Genomic DNA, 12995 nt, shown 5'->3' on the forward strand with positions numbered 1-12995 from the left:
ATGGACCGACGACAAAAACTTCACTTGCTCGACAACACATGCTAACCCAATTCTTAACTTTTATCTTCGTTTTAAGAATAAAGAAAAATCAAATTATAGAGAGAAATAGCTTCTTTTAAAAAATGCCTGAATCTTCGATCGTACATGTTCAATATATCTTTGAACATCTCTCATATATCGGAATATTCATCGCTATTTTCTTATCGAATTTATTTTGTTTAATTTAATTGTATTGTATTTAATTATCTCGTGTACGCTGATACTGTTTGTTTAAGTCTATCTTGTCTACAAGCCTTTCACTGAAAAAATTGAAATATCATTTAACGTTTGCTTAATTATCATAAGAATAGTAATCTGTTTTTCAGAGAAGTTCAGAGCCTCGTAGTCACGTGCACGTTGTGGCAACTCGACTGTCACAACATGTCTCAATGGCTTTTACGTTGTTAATTAACAGAATCCCGGAACATGTAGTCGGGCCGGTTTCGTGAATTATACATCGATTAATTCGGGAATTTTCACCTTACCTTTCACTATGATTATATTCGCCCTTTCCGCATTTTGCTTCGCGTCGTCTTTTAATCATCAATTACGTGATGTAACAAGCGTAGTAGCGCATGAATATTACATTGGGTATATGTAAAATTGTATGTAATCTGTCAGAATGAAACAAAATATGGCTTATCCGCGCAAAGGTCTCTTTAATCAGCCATTTAATATGTTTGTTTTTAAGAATTTGATTTTTTTTACACATATGCGGAGAAAAAAGTATCATCTCTGATATGTACATGCGTAATTCGAGAAAAAGGATAACCATGCAAACTGAGTGTAACATGCTTTGTCAGAAATGTCAACCTCATGAGCTGTACTATCGTTACCGTTATCTCGTTATTATTTATGTAACAGTTTTATCACGGTTTGCTATCCCTCGAATATGAATTTCGAGTCATTCTAATAATAATCTCCGAACCATCTGGTTGATGCAAAGTAACAAATACTTGACCAAACGATATACATACCCAGTGAGAAATGACAATGAAATCAATGTCGAATCGACGTCGAATCAACATCAATTCGACGTCGATTCCATTATCATTTCTTACTGGGTATGTACAAATAATAATTTTATTACGTTTATGTGACTATAATAAGTTTCTTAATTACTGATTAGCTTAACCAAGTTTACTACTCTGGCTACATTTTCGCTTGCGTACCGTTTTCATTCCTGTTAGAAACTGGAGAATGATCGCACGTACATTTACGACCTATTTTTGATGTTCATCGAAGGTTCCAAATAAATCATGAAAGAAATCGCGTAAATTTACAAAAATTTTTTTATTGTAATATTTTCATTTATTTTGAATTTGTAATATAACATAATCTAAATTATATCTACTTTCATAAATGCATATTATAAAAAAAGCCGTGTCCAGAAGATAGTTAAAAAATAATGAATAAAATTACATTTTCGAAAATAAATTATTTTATATTATACAGGAAATTATCAGAATATTCATATATATTTTACAATAATTATTTTTATCTCAACGAATTATTTATTTTTTATGTATGATAAATTATTTTGTCTCAAGTAACGATAAACCTCAAAAATGGAAACTTGTGAATTTCTAGACGTAGCTCATACTTTTTAAATAAATGTTAGCATATTTATAAGTAATAAATCTTGATTAAAGTAAAATCGCATTACATATAAAGTTGCGAATTTACGACCAATACCAACGAAACGAGTATCCTTTGAGACCGTGTTTCTCATCAGCCGCGTACGCTTGCGGAACGAACGTGATGTTGGGCTGATGCCCGAATTCGTTTGACAGATACCTCACCTGTGTATCGATACCGTTTTCATTTGGAGACCGATAGCTACCGTTCTTCCTTCCACTGCGATAGCCGTCCTCGTGATGACCGTGCGATGTTATCGTATAGTTGAACTGATAGTACAGATCGTCTGCCATTTTCTCCAGGACTCGATCATTCACGGTGAGTTTATCTTCTTCGGATAGCAACTTTTTCGCAGCTCGCACCATACTTTTCGTGATGTCCTCCTTTTTGATGAACTTATTTTTTTCCTGTGAGAAACTCTTAATAGACGTATTGGCTGCAAAATTAAAGAGCGTAAGTTTATACGTATAATATTACCTAATTTAACGCTCACAAATTCTTTTTTATTCTTTTTTGTACTACCTGTCAGTATCTTCATCATCCGCTTCAATATCGGCTCCATCTTCTTCTGTAGCGGTGATTCCGTGACTGTCTTCACAGGTTTCGGTCGATCGTTTTCTTGCTTTATTGGTATTTTACAGCCGCTGCAGGCCTTCATTATGGCTTCGATTAATTTCTTCGCTGCTTCCGGTCTATCCTTGAATATCTCTTGCGCGTCCTTCACTTGTTAAACCAAGACGAAACGTTCAGATTTAGAGCGGAATGTACATAAAATTTATCGCTTCAATAAGCACGCAACTTACGACTCGTTATTTTACGGTTCCTTTGTTTTGTGATAATAAAATCTCCATTTTTGTCGGTCTTATATCCAGTCTCGTGATAGACACCATCGGCTGTGATAAAGCCATATTCCCCGGTAATGAGTCCCTCGGCGTCTCAACAAAGAAACACACAGAAACGTCATTAATCTCATTATTTATCGAGAATTATTTAATTCACTAATTATTTGCAATAATAAAAATGTCGCCCGGCACTTTTTTCGATTGGTATACCTTTTTTCTCAAATCTGTGCTGAAAATCGACAATGTTGAAGGAGAACTCGTAAGGTCTGATATCGTCCGCGACGGCATGATGTTGCGCGACCAGATAGCACAGTAGACACAGAAGATCGCACCATCTCCTCTGCAACTGAAAACCGCGTGTGCTTTATCGTATGATAACAAGTATTTTCCTTCGTCGGCCTTGGATCCTTACCACGAAGGACGACATCCTGAGAAGATCCCTGCGGCTTCGAGTTCGCGAGACTGAATGATGGCAGAAACGAATCCTCCGAGCATACAGTGGTGACGTAATAATCGAGAAAAATGTTCTCGTCTTCTCCGCGGGTTATCTATGAAACGATCTGACGACGAGGGAGAAGAGGAAAGTGTGAAAGGGACAAGACGGAAAAATCGGGAGGCCTTTGACGTTTTTCTCAGTGGGCAGATGCTTTCACACATTTTGCAGACTCGGCTGGAAGATAATTGCATGGTTATCATTAATGGTCGTAGATCGTCGTGGATCGAGTGGATCGTGACTACAGATTGCAATCCCCACTGTAAAATTTCATATTGCTGTCTGTGACATAACATTAAATTTTATGGACGATGTTTTTACTTGAGAGAGTTATAAGAACCACAGATAGGTAGGAAAAACGGTCAATATTTGTCTAGACTTTATACAAGTCATTTAGTAAACACATAGTATACCGTTTTTTGTTTTACTTATAATAATACAATTTTTAATTTTCTCACATTCTTCTCCTTTTGTTAATATCTATTAACAGAAAAGATTTAAATCTTCTTTAACTTAAGTTAAATTATTATCTAAATTTTATTGACTATTCTGTCAAAATAATTGGAATTGACTGCACAGAATTAATTTAAATTGCTATTGATGACACAGATGACTTTTTGAGAGACAGAATAATGCTTTTTTTCTAATGGACGTTAACAGACACGAAGAGACATTTACATTGATCACGATACAAGCGTGTATTTATTAGATGACCTTTCGTTTTATCGTCACACACATAACGCTGTCAGGATCGATGGTTGTTTCTTGTAAGAAGCGAACGCTGTTGGGAGTGCTGGACGATGCTGGATATAATAAATTAATGCACGCTCAATGCACATAGATTAGCTAATCGGACACTGTGAATAATGTCAGCAGAATCTTGCATTTTTAACGTCATTATGCAAGGTATACGACATATTCTAAGAAAATCTCGTTAACATCTGATTTGCTTTGATTAAAATAAATGATTGAGAAAATCGTGAAAGGTTGCTCTGATAAAATAACAACCATTATATGGTTGGATCTTTTTCTCGTTTTTAATCGCCCAAACGTAAATGGAACATTACGGTAAATTGAGGATCAGAGCCGTTCGCAGGTGATTCGCGACGATTCGAAATTTGTGCCTCGAAAATTTTATGTGAAATTTCATTCGAAATTTCATCTGAATATCTGACGTATTGGACTTGACAAAATTAGAAATCGAATAATCATCGAAAGTGACACCATTATAAATCACGGTAAGGTACAATGTTAGAGACAAAATCTGGACACGTCGTGTAGTTCAAAACTGCACAGTACAATCAAACATGTAGAAAGTGTCAAATACTTTAACTAAGTCGATAAAGTTGCTAGAGAAAATTCTATTTTCGTGATAATCTAAAAATGTACAATAGATATCAAAACTTTTATAATCATGAAACTCGTGCACAATAAAATACTTCTTCAGACTAGTCTAATATATTCGCCAATCGTTCGACTTTTTCGTTGTAATCTGGAACAGGAATTAGGAACTCGTTTCCACTTTGTGGAATATCGAATTATTGGAGAATTATAAAAGAGATCTAAATTCCTTCACGTAATCCTATGTTTACACGATTCAAGCAGTTCGTGATAAGCGAATGTTCGATTCTTATTTGCCGGGTGCGCATGGTGCATTATACATTTTGTAGTCCAGAAAACGGCATGCCGATCTGATTTGTACTGCGAGGTATCGATTTAGGAACGACGATCCTCGTGGCATACCAACAATACCAATCGCGGAAGGTGGGTTTCTGGCACGTATACGCATAGCGAATATCGACGTCTCGAAGATTCAGTTTGTTGACGAAACTTCCGATATTTACGCTATGATTAGCTACATTCTTCTTGCTCGCGCATAAGAACTTCATTTACGTTTCCGCTGTCGCGAGAACTTTTTTATCAACGAGAAGCGCGGTGGAATTCTCATTTCGATTTCGATGTCGAATTTACCGAGAGAGAAATGAGAAAATGTGAATGGGTATGTCTGCACGCGAATGTGAGAATCTGGACCAAAATGCCGTTATGTGGAAGACCAAAGTAGGTCAGCCGACATCTTGATATCGGCAGTCTGTCTGTTCAATACGAGGCAAAAACGTGGACAGGTGAGTACGCAGCCGACGAAAGACCAATAATATATTTTCTCATATATTGTGAGTTACATTTTTTTTACAAATAAAAATATATATATATAACATATGTGTACAAAATAATTTAATAAATAAAATAACAATAATAATTAAATAATAATAATAATAATAACAATAATTCAAAAAATAATTTAATAATTATATATAAAAACATATAAATAATTAAAAAATTTTTAAAATAAATTTTGCATCGCGCTTTACGCTCTCTATATCACAGATGTCCTTCATACTTTCTAATATGTCGCTTTGGAAAACCATAGCAGTATCACGAGAAATATATTGTTCTTATTGATATCACACTCATTTGCATATTTTATCTACCAAACCATTCATCCTCGATGTCATCGGGAAAACCATGACGATAGTGTATGTGATGATACGGCTTATGGACCACCACTACTTCTGAGCCTTGCGAGCTCTTAATTAAATTATAGATCATTATGGCAATTGCTAACTGCGCCACCATAATACTCTTTAGAAGTGACATTTTAACGTTTGCTATGGCGCCCGGTAAAGAAAGTATCTGAAATGAGACAGGTTTATCATTTGTTCTAGCGGGAAGTGTGTTATAATAAGATTAATAAACAAGAAACCTGCATAATAAATGGCGTCATCATCATCATAAATCCAAGTTTCTGTAAAGGATTCTTCTTCTTTTCTTTGCTTCTTGCAGTTTGCACTTCTGTCTCTAAAGAAGAGAGATCTTAATCTTCTTCAAACGTAAAATGCAAAAGTAAATAAAGTACTGTCAATACCTCGTAGTAGGTCGTGAATTCTCACATGAATACTGATTTCACTGTCCGTTAAAAAAAACTTGATTCCTGGAAAGATCTTCAAATTTTGGGTTTTATTGAAGCTGATGTGGCAATTGTTCAGTCCCTCTTCAGCGCGAATTAACAGTTTTGACAATGTTACCAACCAGATAATGCAAACGAAGAACTTGGTCCTATTCATGTCCTCGAAATATATTTACAATGATTTATTGACTGAAATATGCATATTGAAAATTAAGATATATTCCTGATAATTATATTTATTAAACTTATATGTATAATATTAAGATAAAAAATAATAAATCCATATATTTTTTATAATTATTTGTATGTAAAATTAATAAACATTTAATAAAGATTTATTATTATTATTATACTAAATTATTTTACAACTTACTTTGTGTTCAAATATATTATCTTGTGCTGTGTAAAATCACGTAATCATACGATGTTAGATCCACACTCATATAACATTCACGATGATCACTTATATTATACTATTACTAATTCATTACGGTGTGTCATCAATAGTAATACTCGCGATTCGTTCACATTTAATTAAAGTTAACATTTCACGGATGTAAAGATACTGAAGAAAACTCTTAAAAATATCGCTCTGCTTTCCAATATGTGTGTCTTCTATTCACTTGCCATGTAGACTGCACTGCGTTACGCGAAGCGCAGCAGAGATATTTTACTTTTTCATTCGTCAGGTACCCCACGCCAGGTTAGACCAGGAAAACTGGGTCTCGTTTACCAGAGACTGCTATTTATCGGAACAAACTAGAATAATTCGCGCAGGATTCGTTACATTCTCTTATGAATAAACATAAATTTTAGCAAACTTTAGTAATATTTAAAATTCTATTAGAAAAATCTTATTTTTTATAAAATTTAATTTTAATTTGGAGAAAATATAAGATTTTTTATCGTCTTAAAAAAAAGTAAAAGAAAAAGCAGAAATAGAAAACATACGAGATATTAATATATACAAGCCAAAAAATAAATGTAGAATTTATAAATATATTACAATAAAAAGATATGAGAAACTCATCGTGTGTAATTCATATACATATATATATTACAATAAAAAATTATGGGAAATCCAGTGTGACGTAAATACATTTTTCTTATTCATAACATGAGGTATGTATGTACTTCTTAAATATATAAATACTTTTCGTTTTCTATTAAAATGTAGATCTACATTATATATATTTTTCATAATTAGAGATCAAATTGATATTTTCTATGTAAATATTGCTTGATGAAGATAATTACAAAGAGTACGTTCCTTTTAACGTTGCCATGCAATGTGCATAGGATATTATCTGATTTGTTTACGTATTTTGAAGGCGCATCGTGTGGTACATCTCACATATGTGTAATAAACATTTTACACGAACAATAAATTATTAATAAATAGTACATAATAAGTTATTAATAAATAATTACATATTTATAAAAACGCTATTTATATTTTCTTTAGAAAAGGAATTTCATGATCTTTATATTCTATACAAACTTATAATTATATTTAGAAAAATTCCTTTGGTATATCTGCATATACTTAATTTATAATGAAATGCACGAAGAAATCGGTCACTCTGTGTGTGTCACAGTGTAAAAAATCTAGAGAGTGTTCGTAAGATATTCTTTTCTTACAATGTGTGTGTGTGTGTGTGTGTGTGTGTGTATGCGCGCGCGCGCGCGTGTGTGTATGCTTCCAATAAATAGCTGGATGACGAGATTATGCATCATTCCAATAAATAGCGTCTGGATGATGAGATTATGCATCAAGAGAAATGTTTGATATGAATAACCATTTATTTTATTGATATACGAATTACGAAAACTTTTTTTCTTTTTAACTTAAAATATGTAAGAAAGTTTTTTAAATTAATAATAAGAAAGTTTTTTAATTTAAAATAAGAAAGTATTTGTAATTCACATATGAACAAAATAATGATTATCCATACCAAATGTTTCTTTTAGTGTGCCATCGCAAATATTAACATCTATAGCCAGAAGAAATCAGGTATTCATAATATCACTGAATAAATTAGTACACGAAGACAAAAATTATCTCAGAAATTATATAAATAATGTAGCTTCTATCGATGACTATTACGTGTTTTGATATGACCATTATTTCGTAAATGACTTTTCAGTATAAATCTCTTGATAGGAATATGTATAATTTATACACGAAAAGAACGATTTTGTCTGAAATATGTCAATGTTGAGATAAATATAGATCTGAAAATAATTTTGTTGGACCATCAAAATAATTACGCAAGAATCTGAAGTATATTAAACAACATTACAAAAACTTTTGATATTCTAGAAACCAGTTTGAGCATTCTACATAATTATTTTAACGGTCTAACAAAATTATTTTCAGATCTGTAAAATTAATAGCTAAATTTTTATATATTTTAGATATAGCAAAATCGTCCTTTTAGTGTATATAATTCTATCCTTTATAGTAATACTGGTCCTCATATACGGGGGGGCCACTTGAATCCCAGCTTTGGTACATTTGTGGGTGAATGTGTGGGTGAATTGGAAAAGCGCTGTGAACATGCAGGTGAACTGGTTGCGGTGATAGCCATGGTTGTGGTGACGGTGCATGCCAGCCTGAATGAAGTTTCGCTAGAAAGGTGCTGAGTTTAAATAGTAGCAGTATGGCTCCTGAAAGTAGTGAAACGCAGAATAAGACTTCCGTTTATTAATTGGAAAATCATGTAAAACTTAATACACATTATTAAGTTTTACTGATGGATACATAAGTAAACCAAACTGGTCGAGAAGTAAATTTTGTAATAAAAAAAAAGTCTACGATTGTCAACAAGTTACAATTGTTAACGAAATTTTATTATACACGATGATGAAAAATAAAGTCCAATAATTGATCAATATTAATGAAAAACATACGACGAGAACTTTTTTAATTAAATAAATAAATAATTTAATAAGTAAGAAATGCTGGATAAATAAAAAATTTCGTATGTAAATTTGACATTGATTTGAATACTGAATTCGTATGCAGTAAATAGGTCAGTAATATCATCTAATCATGTATGCAGGTTACGCTATCCACAAGGTAGTCATGAGACCGTTATACATTCGTGTGGGCGACACTTTTTATAATGTGTAAAAAAAAAATGGTGCTTACCTATGAGAAGTCCTTTCGCTGAGATTGCTGCTATTACCATCAACATTGTCATCATCACTCCCATTTTGTACATCATTGGCATCAGCATGAATTGAAGTCTTTTGTTTCCCCCAAAAGTACGAGACTCAATATCTGCATAACAATTTTAATGTAATTTTAAGATTGTTATAAGTAGACATCCGTATTTTTTATGGACAAATATTATTTTGAATTATTATATAATCTTATAATATATAATCTTAATATATAATCTCTATTGCGACTATTATAAATGGATATATCCATAATTTTTGTAGATACATATATTATATTAAAAATAATTATATAATATTAATTTCAAAAAAATAATATTTATAAATCACATTTCTAATCACAAATCTTGATTCTATAACCGCATAAAATAACTTTTCTAATTTACTTACGTTTTTGTTTTATTAATAAACGTGAAAATAAGTCTTACCTTGAACTGGTTTGCTTTCAAATGCGTTAACTAGGATACTCCAAAGACCATCGGTGTCAGGATTCAGAGGCGCTACAGCATCCGAGATCATCTCTAGTTTCGTTGTATTGTACCATGCGATTTTGTTGCTGTCTCTTGAAAATTTGATGTTCGTGGCACTTGTTGCAAACATATTTTTTGTAAATGCAGTTGCCAATAGCACGTACGCCATGATCTGGCCAATCGCCTTCATTCTCAGACCGGTTTACCACCACCCGGACTCATCGACACTGACGATCTTTTTTCTTTTGACTGACCTTTTTCCCTCTGTCTTCTCCTGAACCTTCTGTGACTACACGAAATACGTGTTATTCGGACTCGCACGAGCAACCGTATGATTCCCTCCAACTAACCGAGCGGTTCGAACTCGAAAGAGAATTGCGCTCGCTGCGCGTCGACTTTCTGCGCACCTCTTTTAAATTCCTCTTAGGTACCGATTTTACAAACACCTCGGAGAATCCGCAGAACAACGATCCGCATTCTAATGTTAGAAAGTTTTTCTTTAACATTCCGTATTTCTTTTAATAAAATTACACGGCGATAAAAGATTATCCCTAATTAACAATTGCGCGAGAGTATTTTGCAATAATTAATGATTTACATAAAATTTCTTTTTAATATAAAATTTATTAAATCTCATTTCTTTTTGTAGCAGACTCTTCACTTAAGTAGGGCTACATTTTGATAATGGAAAAAATTTTAGAATTGATACATACGTATCATCGTCTTTCACTTTTTATCATGTAATGTCACTGTCATGGTCGTCGTGCAACGACCGTTCACGCATGGCCATCACCTTGAAAAGGAGTGGCTGAACTAAGAGTAGTTGGAACGCATTGCTTCATAATTTTCCAATGAAATTCTTCTCAACACATACACTCGAGCACATACTTATAATCTCCATTCAAGAAACGTTTTACTGTTTGAAATCCACTTGCCAATAATATGCAGATAAATTTTTTAAAACTAGTTTTCATGTACTGCTTATTCTTCTAGATACTATCACGTCAATCTGCTAAACGCATAACATCCGTAGACACTTATGCGTGCAACGTTACTGCAAACAGCCGTCCTTAACGAAGCACCGTGCTTCCTGACGAAGTTAACATAACTGCTGACTGACCTCATAACGAGACATTACAAGGAATAAGTATTGTGTGTCATAAAATTCATTAACCGTCTGGCTTCAGTAAGTAGCTCAAAGAAAAGTCATGGTTGATGATCGATGTGGTTTACCTCGATACGCTTGTTACAAAGCCGACTAAGATTATAGTATTGCTTTATCTAGCTAGTTATATCAATTTTTAAATAAGATAAATCTGTTAAATAAATAAAGCATACAAAATGCTTAAAATTATTATAAAGAAATTGTAGTGCACTTTTTAACAATCTCTCTATCTATGACAGCTTTATCTACAGTTAGTTAAATTAATTCAGTATAAGTTTTTAATAAGGTAAATATATAAAATATATGCTCAAAATTATTATAAAAAAATTACAATGCAATTTTTTCTATGTCTCTTTCTTGCAGCGTAAGAAAGATGTATTAATACTTCAGGAATTAAAGACAAGCGTTAAGACAATATAAAAATGTCCGATAACAAAATTGTTAAAGAGAATAGCATTGCATGAAACGATACTAAAGTAATAAATTGCATTAAACGTTGTGGACGCACCGTAAGCTAGGTAGACAGTAAGAAAGGCAGTACAGGTTTATTGCATCGTCTTTGCTCAGTGAATCCAGTACGGAAGGAGCGAAGAGAGGGAAGAAGTAGGGAGCATCGTGCCGACCATCTTGGAAAATAAAATTCGCTGTAAAAATGCATTACTCTTCGCTCCCCACCTTAGAATGCCCCTTCTTCCTAACCATTCCTACGAGTCTCGATTCCTTCAAGGACTAAAAATTCAACCCTTTACACTGGCGCGAGCAGAGAGCGCGAGAGCAAGATTGTATTAAATATAAACGCTAAACCTGATTTGTATCGCATTTAGATTTACGGATTACTATTCCTTTGCTTCTTCCAATTTTTTCATTTAAGAACTATGTTTGTTGATGCTTTATTTTTGCATTTTGATTAGTCATGAGTTTTTTTCTTTTCAAGAAACATCTGTGATCTTTTATATTTTCGACAGTAATTGAAATATATTTGATATTTTATATATATATATATAGAGGAAAGTTGCCGATACTGACATAGGTATCCTAAAGACACCCCCTTATTTCTCAGAAACTAACTATTGCACTTTATTAATACTAATAAATTCATGATCTGTTTAGCTAATTAAAGAAGTACAAACTCATAATTCATATATGTGTGGCTTATTTCTATACCAAATCAGCTAAAAACAATTCTATGAATCCGAGAAGAAAATTCTTTTGCAAATTGCGTAATTAAAATAATAGTGACTGTATTATTGATAATATTATGTCATTTTAAATATTTATAGTTTCATAAATTAGTTTTCTTTACAGAGAATAGGATATATTTTCATTTATAAAATAGGAATGTTGGTATTATTGCCTACTATGTCAATTTTGGAGCCTATTTTATCAGACGCTCATTTTTGCATAACTTACGAAAAACTTAATTATTGCAAAATTGCAAAGAGTATTATAAAAATTGCTTATACTATCTGGTAGAAGATACTTTTTACTTTGTATTTATTTCTTTGAAGTTGTATTTTTACCTTTTGTTTAAGAAATATTGTCTAAAAATAAAGTGGTATGTCGGTATCGATGACCTTCCTCTATATATATATATATATATTTAAATTTATGCATATAAACAGACGTTCCTAATTATATCAATAAAAATTTATCATTATTAATAATTATTTTCTATTAATGATAAACAATTATAAGTGATAGCTTATAATGCATTACATAAATTTTTAAGAGGAAATAAGATTAAGATATTTATAGGAAATGTAAAAAAAATTGTAATTTATACTTTTATTTTAGACTCCATTTCTCAGTATGCCTGATGGCGTGTATACAAGTCAATCTTCGCGCTGCAAAAATGTATATGGCGTGCACTTAACTATGTTTATGGCTTTCTCGTTCTCTTCTCCGAGTACATCGCTCCTTACGCTAAGCGTGTTTGTAAACCATAATTGTCAAACGATCTGAGGTAAATAAACTTCCTCAGCTTCGCGACAAGTAATTCATATCGTAAACGTTCAAACGGTACGACTAATTTGTAGCATTAATTACGTTAAGGAAATTACACGTTGCGATAAATCGAGCGATCGATGCACCTGATGCCATTGCCATTTCCGCGCAGGAAACGCAACCGGTCAGCCACGGCGAACTCGTTGGCAGCGGAGCTCGTTACCTCGCAACCCCGAAGTAGGAGCGTAGAGGG

The 12995-nt window shown here is 32.8% G+C and overlaps 1 protein-coding gene across 1 annotated transcript; it reads right to left on the reverse strand.

The window, feature by feature from the left end:
• Positions 1–1573: 1573 nt before the first annotated feature.
• LOC108765904 (uncharacterized) lies at positions 1574–9939 on the reverse strand. The gene is given in 11 exon segments (XM_018514794.1): positions 1574–2113; positions 2200–2400; positions 2481–2612; positions 2730–2865; positions 3175–3272; positions 5502–5703; positions 5774–5868; positions 5936–6228; positions 8449–8647; positions 9132–9263; positions 9592–9939. Coding segments are annotated over 11 exon segments (2112 nt in total). The 5' UTR covers positions 9824–9939; the 3' UTR covers positions 1574–1721.
• Positions 9940–12995: the final 3056 nt, after the last annotated feature.

The sequence above is a fragment of the Trachymyrmex cornetzi genome, unplaced genomic scaffold, assembly GCF_001594075.2.
Source record: "Trachymyrmex cornetzi isolate Tcor2-1 unplaced genomic scaffold, Tcor1.1 scaffold56, whole genome shotgun sequence".
Taxonomy (NCBI): Eukaryota; Metazoa; Arthropoda; class Insecta; order Hymenoptera; family Formicidae; genus Trachymyrmex; species Trachymyrmex cornetzi.